Here is a 13648-nt window from a genome sequence, read left to right as displayed (position 1 = left end):
CCTTTTGTCCACGGCTGGGGCTGTGCATGCCCCTGGTGCCATATTGGGTGAGCCTTCTGGTAGGAAAGTGAATGGGGAATTTAATTTAATTTATTTTTTAAAAGATTTATTTATTTATTTATTTGACAGACAGACATCACAAGTAGGCAGAGAGACAGTAGAGAAAGGGAGGGGGCAGCAGGCTCCCTGCTGAGCAAAGAGCCTGATGTGGGGCTTGATCCCAGGACCCTGAGATCATGACCTGAGTCAAAGGCAGAGGCTTAACCCACTGAGCCACCCAGGCATCCTGGGAATGGGGAATTTTAAAAATGCAGGACTTACAGGGTCATATAACCTCTAAGAACACATGACCTCAAAACCACCAAAAGCTTTTTATAAACAAACATGTGCAATTTAAACCCTGTGTATTGACATGGACGTTTAACTTGTGTCGGGAGAACATTTCCTGTAACCGTCTTTCCGGTGTGCTCAGCTACATAAACTCGTGTAAGCTGTGGCCCTTTTTTGCATCTGTAGAAGAGGGTTGGGCTCACTTAGAATGCTCTCTCCTCTCAAATCCTAGCTGCCTGGGTTTCAGGCTCTGTTCCTACTGACCCTCACATGCATGGTCCGGGAGGACATGGACAACAGTCCCCGAGGACTTCACTGTCCGCTGCGTCATTCATGACTTGCACACGAGTTCACCAATAAAAGGCGCAGGGAAGGTCCAGCACTGAAATAAAGGACACATTGGAAGTCCAGCCCACACCCTCCGGCCTGCCGTTCCAGTGAATGTAGGGCCTTTTTGCAGTTACTACGGAAACAGTTGTCAGTAACGGGTCAGGAAGCTGGGGCTGGAAGAATGGACACAGAAGGGCTTCTTTGTGTGCAGAGGAGCCAGTCAGATGGCGGAGGCACCAACATGCCTGGGGAAGGGTTCTGAAGCTTTAAAGTCCATTTGATGGGTTTGGGGAGCCGAGGAGCCCTCTACTGGCCCTCTGGCTCGCCTCCCTGGCTGCCTGCGGGACTTCCCAGATCTGAGGGCCTGGATTGGCTCTAACTTCCCTGCTCTGTGCACGTCAAGGCAGAGGGTGTGCAAAGTTAATTTGTTCACAGACTCTCCAAACTTGGTTAAAACTCTAAAAGTCACTGTCTCTAGCTCATGCTGACCCTTTGGGAAGATTCTGAAAATGTTTCCGGGACTAGATTTCTTACTGCAGGCTGTTTACCCCGAAAGGAAAACAGGCTCAGGCCAGTGACCTGGAGAAATGGAAAGACCCTAGAGGGTGCCTGGTAGCATGTGAAGGGAGAAGCGAGAAACTGACTACACCCAACCAAGGTTCCTCTGCCTTCTGTTATTATTAAATACTTAATTATTTTATTGAAATATTTAATTACACTAACAATATAGAAGATTGAATTTTGAATTTAATTTTACTTTTAAATTTTAAATCACACAGTATCTAAAATAAGGTATTAATTCAGATATATCACTATTTCCAGGCTCCCAAGCATTGTTTAAGGAAGTACGAATGGCAAAAGCAATGTCGTAGTTTTCATGATTAAAAATAAAATAAGGGAAACGAAGAACACACTCACCCCCCCACCATGTATTTCTAACTGCTGTGAATGTTTTAGCGCACATCAATCATTTTAACAATTTTAAATAAAATTGAGATCATAACGGACGTGTCACACTCTAGTCAACCTACTGTACTTCGGTGCTATCCCGTGAGTCTGTCCCCATGGTGTTGGGGACAAAACACATCATAGTCTTAATATTCCATGTTGTGAATACATTCAAACTTGACTAGAAATATATTGCCACACATTTAGGATTTTTTTTTCTATTGTTCCTCTTATGATTATTTTCTTAAGATAAATTTCTGGAATTTGAATTGTGAGCTCCAAGAGGTAAACATTCTTAAGGCTTTTGAAATAGATTTCCAAATTACCCTATGGAAATAGCATAGATATGACCTTCCATCAGCAACAGGTTATGATAATGTCCGTTTATAGCCCTTTACCAGCAGAGCGTGATGATTTGGGGAGTGAGAGGTAAACATGAATCGAAAAGCAAATTATGACATTTCATTGCTCTATTAATTTGCTTTTTATATCATGTTATTTTTTGTCCTTTATTGCAATTACATCTGTTTTTTTTTAAAGCATGGTTTCTGATATTTCAGGCTAATGAGATACATTTAAATTTTATTTATTCAATCATTACTATTTTCCTTTATGGTTTCTTCTTTGAGGATGTGCATAGGAAGACCTTCTCCTGGTCTGGAGATGATAGAGCATTGGAATATATGTTTTATTCCTCCGCTAATCATTCAAGTTTTTTTTTTTTTTAACATTTAATCCTTTCGTCAAAATGGAATAATTTTGTGTTTGGGTTAAGATTTTCCCCCAGAGTATTAACCAGTGATTTTTATTTGAGCCCCATTACAATTCATTTGCTGGTGACTTGGAAGGCACCTTTCCTGTATGCAAACCTGTACACATTCCACAGGCTTCGGCATTTTTCTTATTCTTCTCTTTATCTACCATGTCTTGCCATGTCTTGTGTTAATGCCATAGCATTGAATTATTGTAAGTGCATAAGATCTTCCCATTGTTACTTTTTTTCCACTCCTCATTCCAAAATTATTCTTGGATACTTTTGCTGTTTATTCTTCTAAAATGGAATTAATTTGCCAAGTTTGAAAATCCCCATTTGTGTTTTACTGATATGAGGAGAATTGACACGGCATAATATTGCTTTCCCAGAATTCAGCATATTGCTTTATTCTTTTAAATTTTCCTTGTTATCTCTTGGTGAGGTCCTGGGATTTATCATATAACCCTTGGGGTATTTATTATTAATTCTATTCCTAGATATTTTATAGTTGTGTTCCTATTGTGAATGGGGTTTTTATTATACTTAATAATTTATTTTGCTGGTTTATAGAAAGAAAATTGATTTCTGGATGTTTAATTTGTAACCTGTCTACTTACTCGATTCTTGCCTTATATCTAATAGATTTTCTGTTTCAGTTGATTCCTTTGGTTTGTTTTAGTACATAATCAGTCTTCAAATAATGATAATGTGATTCCTTCCTTTCTAATATGTATGACTCATTTTTTCTTATCTTATTGAATTGTTTAGAATCTGTCAAAAATTATAAATAACAGTAGTGAGAGCAGGTCATAGTTTTGGTCATAGTTTTAATAAGGACTGTTCATGTCAAGTCTGGCTTGGAATATTGGTTTATCTAAGTATTTGCTATTATTAATGGTAATAATAAATACTTATATTACCTGCAAGGGACCAAGTGCCAATGTAAATTTGTATATATAAAACTCACTGAATTACCTCCATACCTCCATGAGATAGTAGTATTTTCCCCATTACACAGATGGGAAAAATGAGACACTAATAGGTCAGATGACTACCCCAAGACCATATACTTAGCACGTGGCGGCACTGGAATTGGGATGCCAGCAACCTGGGCCTCAGGGCCTGTGTTAACACCCACCCCGCCATACTGCCCCTTCAGGTCTAGAAAGATCTCAGATACTAAGTCTTGTATTGGAAATGGATGCATCCATCCAGAAGTTCTTGTTTTTCACTCTTCCGGCTTTTGATTTATTTATGTACTAATATTTATGTTAGTAGATTTCCTAGTGATATCATCCCCCTGCCTTTCTTAGAAAAATACTCTCTAGATCACGCTGCATAATCATTTTTATATATTCCTATTTCTGAACACAAACAACATTTTCTTTAATTGGGTTATGTCTGTATGTGGATATATGTATTATCTGTAGGTTTACGTAGGCATATATAGATATAATTGACAGATAGCATTATATTAGTTTCAGGTGTATGACACAGTGATTCAACATATAGACATAGTGTGAAATGAACACAATAAATCTTGGTAGCGTGAATCACCACACATAGTTACAACATTTTTTTTTTCCTTGGGAGGGAAACTCTTTAAGATCAACTCTCTTAGTAACTTTCAAATAAACAATACAATGTATTAATTATGGTTACCAAGCTGTGCATTACATTACATGACTGACTTATTTCATAACTAGAAGCTTGTACCTTTTTCGTACCCCCTACCCTTTTATCTCTAACAACCATCAACCTGTTCTCCTAATCTATGAGTTCATCTTTTTTTCATTTTTTAGATTCCACAAATAAGTGAGAAAATACGGTACTTATTTCTCTATGCCTGACTTCTTATTCCTCTTATAATGATGCCCTTCAGGTCCATCCATGTGCTAACAGATGGCAGGATTTCCTTCCTTTTTATAGCTGAGTAATATTACACACACACACACACACACACACACACACACACACATGCATCTTTATTATCCATTCATGCACTGATGGACACTTAGGTTGTTTCCATGTGTTGGATGTTGTAAATGTAAATGTAAGTATTTTAAGAGACATTTTGACACTTTACATTTTTTAAATTTTTAAAAATTTTATTTAATTTTATTTATTTTCAGTGTTCCAAAATTTGTTGTTTATGCACCACACCCAGTGCTCCATGCAATATGGTGTACATTTAATGCCTTCTCTTCTTTGGGTTTCTCTCCTTGAGGCCATCACACATAAACAACATTTTTGAGGCACAACTTTTCCTCCCAATTCTGTACATTTGCTTCATTGTCTTTGATATTTATGAGTGTGACTAAATTTCAGGGTTTTTTTTTTTAAGATTTTATTTATTTATTTATTGGACAGAGGGAGAGAGATCACAAGCAGGCAGAGAGGCAGGCAGAGAGAGAGGGAAGCAGGCTCCCCACTGAGCAGAGAGCCCGATGCGGGGCTCACTCCCAGGACCCCAAGATCATGACCTGAGCCGAAGGCAGAGGCTTAACCCACTGAGCCACCCAGGTGCCCCAATTTTAGCTTCTTTAATTTTGATTATTTATAGAGTCCCCAATGCTTTTCTTGTTTCTTTTTATTAATTATGTCTCATATATTTGGTGAACCTGTCTGATCTGCAGACTGATTTTTTTTAAAGATTGTATTTATTTATTAAAGAGAGAGAGAGAGAGAGCATGAGCAGTGGGGAGGAGCAGAGGGAGAAGAAGGCTCCCCACTGAGCAGGGAGCCTGATGTGGGACTCAATCCCAAGACCTGGAGGTCGTGACCTGTGCTAAAGGCAGATGCTTGACTGACTGAGCCACCTATGTACTCCATTATTTTAAAATACAAAATAGTTCTTCCCTCCTTTTCCTCATCCCCTTTCCCCTCTTTTTTCTTTTTCTTGGCTTCTGTGTTGATTACCCAACTTGTCTGAATCTGAAATTAGAAAGGGAATTAGATCACTTTTCCTTAAGGTGCTTTAAAATTCTTATTCTCATATATATATATATATATATATATATATTATTCATATATATATATGAATAATACACATACACATATACATATATATGTGTATATATATTTCACACACATACACATATATGCCATTCATATATATGTAATATATATGTATATATGTATATATGTGTCATTATTTTAACCTATTTTTTCTTGAGATATTGGGAAATTTCTTGAGGCTGTCTGCTACGTAATGGATTTTATTTTCTGTATTGAACAGTCTGTTAACTCTTTCCACTTGTTCTTTAATTTAAAAATTATATTTTCCATCTCAACATATCGCTACTTCTGAGCTCCTGTCACATCTTTAACTGTACTTTACCAATGCAATCTACTCTTGATCCTTTATGAGATTATAAACAAGAAATGTCTTAGATTTTTCTCATTTCTGGTGGTGAATCTTTTTCATAAAAAAGACATTTGTTCAGTGTTTCAGAGTGTCATTCTCTTAACTGCAGTATTTGTGCAGTATTTGTGCATAGGTGTAACATTTTCCCCTCTGTGTGTGCTTTAGAGAGTGTCCAATTTTACCAAAAGAGACAGGCTTTGCCAAAAGGTGTTGTAGATCTTTGGATCTGTAAGATTATTGAATCTATAGGATACTAATTCCTCTCCACTTACAACTTGGGTTTAGGGATGGAAACAGAGGCCCGTGCGAACTTTGAGAACCAAGGGAAGAGCACCACATAAAGGCAGGGCCTCCAAAGATGAGGACATCTTGCTGAATCAGTGACATCACAGTGTGTGAAGGGAGGACGTGAGGATGCTTGACTGTCTTGGCCATGGCTTTGGGTATAGCAGACAGAAAAGGAAAAGTCCTCATTCATAATTTCTAAACACAAATCCTCTTTTAAGCAGGTTAGGGGTCAAAGCTTAAGTGTATGCTGTGGCCCTAAAGGCTTTAAACTGAGGCCTTAGCCAGTAGTGGTCCCGATGGGTAGTCCCTAAGTACCTCATAGAAGAAAACACAAACTCTGGAGCAAAGAGCCTTGAGCCCTATCCACAGAGACTTTCTTCAAATTCAAAAAATGTGAATTTAGAGTCTCAAAATATCATAAAGTATTTTAGCAGGCAGACCTACAGTATTGACATTAAACAGGAAGTTTAATGATGGATGCCCACAAAGACCATTTATACAGGACTAATCGGGAAGGGGAATATAAAATAACCATGTTTATAGTGTTCCAGAGACAGTTTTTGAGATGAATGAATCAAAGAGCAGATTCAGTGAAGCTGGAGAGCAAATTGTTAAAACGGAACATTGATATGAAAAGATACTCCGAATTTATTGTATTGATAGAGAAATTTAAAAAATGTAAAAGTAAAGTTAAGAGATATGGACAACAGAGTAAAAATAAATAAGCTTAATAGGAGTGTTATGCTTGTCTTTGCTTTCTTTCCGGGGAACGGGGGAGAGGCAACACCCAGAGAGATAGTGGCTTACAGTTTTCTGAAACTGATAAGAGACACCAGTCTGTAGTGTCAGTAAATTACACATAAAAGAAATAAAAGTAAATCTAAATGTAATTCAGGAGTGTAGTGCGGAAGGGAAGTCTCCTCCTTTATTAGCATGCTAAACTTTTTAAAAAAGTTTCTGGTATGTGGATCTTTTCTTGATAACATCTCTCCTCCAAATTTCTCTGTTTTATCAGCAAATCACACCAAAAATGTCTAAAAGGTATATGTGGTATTGGTGGTGGTCACCTCCATCTTCATTGTGAGATGGTCACCAGAAATCACGTCATTATGTGTCTTGTACTTTGCTTTTTTCAAACCCACCTGTGGTTAAATCAGAAGTGTTTTCCATATTGTTAAATGGCTGTTATAATTATCGCTTTAATGGCTTTATTATAACTCATCAAATTTATTCCATTATAATTTCCTCAGCCATTTCTTCCTTACTAGATATTTAGTGTTTTATTTCCTTCAAATTTTGAGTATTATATATAACTTTGACACAGTATATATATTTTATGCATATAGCTTCACTTTTATTTTGAATCAATCCCTCAGGAAAAATTTACAGAAGTGACATTACCATGTCAGATGTCATTGCATTTTGATATGTGCCAGCTTTTATCATAAGAGTCCGCACTATGTATCATAAATTTGAATATATTTCTACCCATTTGCTGGGTGTAAGAGGCATTTTTATTTAATAATAAAATAAAGTATTTTTTCCATGCTTGGTTATTAATTGCTTTCCTCCTTTTGTTCACCAATTATCAATATATGTACTTTTTAAACATGTTTGTGGACCCTGTGTTTATCTTACCAATATGTAATTTTCTTAATTAACACAAATATTCCTCCCATATCTATGGTACTTAAGTGTGTGATGGTGAGGGTAGTAGCCAATTATGGAGACGAATATACATGTGAATCAACTGTCTGGCTCCGCTAACACTCATTTCTAACACTGTTCTCTCTTTCCTTTCCCTTTTAAAGTAGTTGAACAAGCAAAAAATATTCAGCTCCCAGACCATTGTAAAGCTGGAGTTGGCTCTATTACACAGGTCTGGCCAATAAAATATAAGCAAGTGTGTGCTGGTACCTCCATTCTCCATTTTCTCTTTCTCTTTCCTTGAATGATGTGCTGGCTGGAGCTACAGCAGCCTCCTTGCAATCATGAGAAAACCTGGAGAATGACAGATACAGTAGTCCTGATTTTCTTAGGGCACTGATGTTTAATGCCATAAACTTTCTACCTGAAAACTTATCATGGAAAATAAAACACCATTCATGTTAAAGTCACTATAGTCAGTCTTTCTGTTACTGGCGATGGAAAAAAAAATTGTAATTAACACATATTGGCTGAGAGGAGAGGAGAGTTGGAGCTCTATTTTGACAGACAGAGACCACAAGTAGGCAGAGAGGCAGTCAGAGAGACGGGGGGAAGCAGGCTCCCTGCTGAGCAGAGAGCCCGATGCGGGGCTCGATCCCAGGACCCTGGGATCATGACTGGAGCCAAAGGCAGAGGCTTTACTCCACTGAGCCAGCCAGGTGCCCCGAGTCTCTATTTTAATAAGACTCACTTTTAAAGTAGCCCAAAGGCAGTTTCATTTATGAACTTGTGACTGTAGACCCATGATAACTGATGCAGGCAGATCTCAGGCTTTCTAAATTTTGTCTACCTGTTTTCTGGATCATATCCAGAGATGTGAATGCATCCCCTGAAGCAAAAATGAAGTATTTCACTCTTCGTGACATTTGGCAGTGGCGGAACATAATTAAAGGCATTCATATACTTGCTACCCCAAAAAGCGAAGTTCCACTTGACAAATAGGGTGTGTATCCAAGAGACGGTACGTTCATGCTGCTCCATAGCCGTCCACATAAAGCCATTGCTTATCCATTTCTCATATTTTGAAGATAAGCTATATAATAAACTATTGGCTCCATGCCAGGGATCATGCTCGGTTCTTGCCTTTGAGGATTTCATTTCTAGATTGTGTATGGCGGTAAGAAGAGACTATCCATATCAATAAATTTTTTGGATACCGGGTGAGAGTAAAAAGAGTGTATTAAAGAAAGATTCATAATGGAGATCAAAATGGAATAGGTGATTTACTCAAGACCACGAAGCCAGTAAGTGGTACAAGTTCCTTTAATCCAGGTCTTCTCAACAAGTCTTTTTTAGAATACCAACAATTGCTTGAAATAAATGGACTGATATTTGGGATATGGAAATATTTTTTGTTATAAAATTGCTATCATTTTGGCTGTTTTTTATAGAAGCTGACTTATACCATGGTGTTGCCCCTGACCTCTCAAGATGGCTCATGCAGTGAGATTTGTTTCCACCAAGGATTTGTCCTCCTTTTGACCTGTAGGTGCTCTGCTAGAGGCTGGGGTTACACATATGTATCAGGCAACCTGCCTGCCTTGAGGGGCCGGATTTAGTTCATATGCTCCTTGTTTACTCTTTCTTGCCACCAGCAAGGTGGCTGATTGAGGAGGAGGGCATGGCCTTCGCTTTGTAACTCCCCGCACAGCTGGCCATTCTAGAAGGAAGAAGAACAGCCAGGAAAACAAGGTGTAAGAACAAGGTTGGAACTTTAGCAAATGGAAAGAGACTGAGATGTTTCTCTCTTTAAACAGTGATCTTTTCTACCGACTGAAGAAAAATTACTTGTTAAACATCTGTCTTCCCCTCCCATTTCTGTTGTTTACAGAGGAACAGACTTCCCTTTACTCTGAAGCAGTGTCTCCTTTCTTTAGGAAAACAGGTGTCCAAACATGCAGCAAATAAAATTTTCAAACAACTTTGAAATAAGCTGAAATAGACCTACTTTCCTTTATCCTTTTACCTAGAAATTCTTTCGTGAGGCTGATAAATTCCCAGTTTGCAATTTTGTTTTCCGTTGTGATGCTTATGACCAATCTTTTTGGATTTTTACTATTACATCTCTGTTTCCTGTATCACTGCTATTTGGATATGAAAATCTCTTTAAAAAATAATATTCAACTATTAATACTTTTTCATTGAAATGAAATATATTTATAGAGATAGAGAACTCAGGACCACGTTGAATTCTGTCATATTAGATATATTTGCTAGGCATAAGGAAGGAGAAATTGAGCTGATACTGACCAGCGTTTTGTAGACCCTGGATTATCACCACATGCCCAAACGTGTGGAGGGAAGAATTTTGATCTCATTTTTCAGATGAGAAAATTGGAGCTAATAGTGTTCATTAAGTCCAAGATCACACAATCAGAAAATGGTGAAATCAAGATTCAAACCCATTTCCTATCTAATTTCAAAAACCATGCAGTTTGTACTTCATTATGTAATGGATAACAGTTTGTTGAAGAGTCAACTCATGATTCACTTACTAGTCCCTATCACTGTGCATTCATGGATAAACTATCAGCTGCATGGGTCTAACTCTCCTTTCCCTGTGTAATGGATGAAATAGCAACACCTACCTCATATAACTTTAATAAGTATTCATTGAATTAAATCCATGTGAATGGGCTCAGAACAGCATGTGGCACCTAGTAAATGCTCAATAAAATTGTTTATTATTGTATGTTGCTTCATGGGTAATAGCACAGAGTAAATATCATGGCTTTTCTCTCACGTACTATCACATTATAGATTAAATAAATGCTGGTGGCGTTGTCTTTAAGTTTTGGAATTTATATATAAAGGATCTCCCTCATTCTTGTCCACTGGTTGACAGAAAGGAAAGGGCATCTCTTAATACAGTCGTTTACAATCTTTTGTTTCAACAGTGGAACCCTTTTTAAAAATACAGATGGAAGCACTGTTGTTTTGATTAAAGAGGGGGAAGTGACTTCTGGAACACCACATACCTCTCTGCCCTTCAGGACCCCTGCCAGCGCATTACTGTCCTTGGTGGGTGGGGGGTGGTTCCTTCTGGGAAACCCTGGATGACACATAACGTAGACTGAGAACTACCAATCCAGAAAACACCCAACAAAGCCCATTAGATAGCGGCTGATGAATGCTATTAATTCTCAATTTCTGTGATAGTCATGTGTCCAGGAGTTCTCTCTCTCTATTCCAAATTGTCTTCACTCCATTCCCATTATATAGTCTCTTCTGATGGTTTTATTTACCTGGCAGGGTCTCCAGTTTGGCACCAGTGAGCTGGAGGAGATGGGAGCCATGTTCTGCTCGAGTTTACTCATCTTGGAACTCAAGTCCGTAAGCTGCAGCCGTCAGCTCCTGACCCGGGCCGCGACTCTCCTGAATGCGGTTGAAGAAGCCCTAGACCACCACCTCCAACGGTAAGTTGCTCACAGCAGTGGGAGGGAGATTTGGACCTCGGTGTTCCGATCGGAGCCCATCTTGGAGGTGAAAGCCAAGTGGTCCTACAGGTCTTTGACGAGGAGACCATACGGAGAAGGTAAGGACAGTGGTGGTTTAATGGAGCCAGACCCGGGGCATCCTCACTTCTTGCTGAACACAGAGCGAATGGTGCCTACTTGTACACATAAAAGCATATATAAAGCTACATGTATCTATAAACATGTATTATACATAAATTTTGCTTATGGTAGAGAAGATGCAGCTTAGCAAACACACACACATGGACCTATGCATCTGCTTGCCAGTAGCGTGCCAGTAGCGTGTTTGTATGTATACAAGCATCATTTTGGAGCCATTACTCAGCAAAAAAAGGCAATCTCATGGACAGCATCTAGGAACTTGGGGACAAGAAATATTTGACTCTCCCTGTTCTTAAAAAGCACTGTTCCTTCTCAGATCATGAGAAGAACCACCTGACGGTGATTTATGTATTGGCCTGGAGACCTTGACTCACGGCCACCGCAGGGGAATGAGGGATCTCCAAGAACTGTGAGGATCATTAATGGTGTTGAGTCAAGAGAGGGAGAACCATTATCCAAATGAGCTCTTTTGATGCTCTTTACTATAGACAGATATTTTAGACTTGATCAAAACAGAAGCAGGGGGCAAGAAAGAAAGAATGGCCGTGTGGGAGAAGAGAGGACCAAGAAAAGAAGAGTCAAAGAAGACTAAGTCAATTGGCCATGCTTTGAGGCAGGGAATGGATGGGGCCTTGAGCGGCTGGGGGAGGAAGTGGCTGCTGGTAAACCAGGAAGCATCTCCTCATGCCCTTCTGGTCCAAAGGCAGAGATCAAGCCATTGATACTGGGGCTGTTTTATTTCTAGCGTATTTTCATTAATCTTCTTCCTGCCGCTGTGAGGCTGCGGTTCCAATGTGACTTCTCACCAAATGGCCAGTCAAGCCTGGAAAGATCTAGCAGCGTAAATTAATTTTGCTTTGGAAGGTACTGGTTTCTCTGAGACTTAATTACCTAAATGCGGTAATTAACTTGCTCATCACACTGTACTGTAGATCACAGACCATGGAGACCTAAGTAAATCTGGACCTCTTTCCTCCCTCGAGACACTGGCCCTGATTTCTATTGTTTTGACATCATCCCGACTGCTGTCTGCCCCTGCTCCTTTCGGTCCCGCTCAGCACCCCCAGGCGTGGTGCGTTGGGCATCACTGTGGCGGGTCAGTGTCTTCCCTCTTGACAGCAAGTGCTTCCACCTGCCAGGATACATATTTCAACTTGTCTTCTCATCTTTTCCTTTGCTAAGCTGTGTTGGGTGCAGGCATGCCTGAATTTTCTTTCTTTCTTCCCCCTCCCCTTCTTCTCTGCTGCTCATTGAGGGAAGATTGAGCAGACCTGGCATTGCTTGCTTTCCCTGAATTGATTGCGCCCGTCTGTTTGATCCAATGCAGTGAGGATTAGTTGCCTGCAAACTGGAACAAGAGGAAATCTATCAAACAAGTGCCTCTTCTAATTCAAGTCTAAAGAATTTGGTGTCGAGCTCCAAATACAATGGCTGCTGTGTGGGTTGTCATAAGAAGATGGTATTTCCCGCTCCTGCCTGCCACTCTGCACTCCTGTTAATGTTTCAGTCACAAGCAGCGCATGCGTCCTGACACTTGAAATCCTCCATGACCTCTGGCCCTCCTTAGGCTGGTGCAGCTTCTTAAGGGCAGGATACCTACATGCAGGATGTGATTCATGTGTGCGTTTTATTTATTTATTTTATTATTTTATTTTTTTCATGTGTGTGTTTTAATTGGATTTGAATTCAGTTTAAGAGGCACTGAGTTTCGGTGCCGATGGCAGGATGGAATTTGCCCATTTCACCCAAATGTGTGTATCTCAATCCGTCTTTCTGTTCATCCAGGCAGTTGATCAAAATAGATGTGGTTCCTGCCCAAAGGACCCCAAACTACCTGAGAGCAAAATCACCTTGAACTTATCTTGACCCAGTAAATATTCTAGCCAATAAGCGTGTATCCATTAAAGAATGGCAGAGGGGAACTTAAGACAGTAAAATCTGTTGGTTTGCAATCAACAGCAGGCTGTTCGAGTACCCTTTGATTAGTTTCTGATGAATAGGGCTCCATCACAAGATATAATAATCAGGACAGCCAAGCAAATCCTAGGGATCCAGTTAGCAACAGGTTCTCCCTCTAATATGAAGGGTGTGACTAATGTTTATCAACACTGCGCTCTGTATGGTTTCAAGAGGAGAGATCTGCCACCCCCTTCCCCACCTAACCTTTCCCTGGGCATGCTCTGCAGGACAGGCTTGCAGACTTCAGGAGGATTCTTTTTTAGTTGCACAGAAGGAAATACTAGGGAAGGTAAAGGGCAAGTTTTTACCTAAAACTCTTTTTTTTTTTTTAGATTTTTTTAAAAAACTTATTTATTTGACAGAGAGAGAGAGAGAGATTGATTGATT

At 39.4% G+C, this 13648-nt stretch overlaps 1 protein-coding gene across 1 annotated transcript in view; it reads left to right on the top strand.

The window, feature by feature from the left end:
- The window catches only part of AGBL1 (AGBL carboxypeptidase 1), a 527687-nt gene extending 516543 nt beyond the window's left edge, over positions 1-11144 (top strand). Inside the window, exon 22 of the mRNA XM_059180043.1 lies at positions 10977-11144. Coding sequence (XP_059036026.1) covers positions 10977-11144 — 168 coding nt within the window. The remainder of the gene's footprint in view (positions 1-10976) is intronic.
- Positions 11145-13648: the final 2504 nt, after the last annotated feature.

Source organism: Mustela lutreola, chromosome 7 (assembly GCF_030435805.1).
Source record: "Mustela lutreola isolate mMusLut2 chromosome 7, mMusLut2.pri, whole genome shotgun sequence".
Lineage (NCBI taxonomy): Eukaryota > Metazoa > Chordata > Mammalia > Carnivora > Mustelidae > Mustela > Mustela lutreola.
The sequence above is the reverse complement of the archived record's forward strand: the minus strand, read 5'-3'. Positions and strand labels throughout refer to the sequence as shown.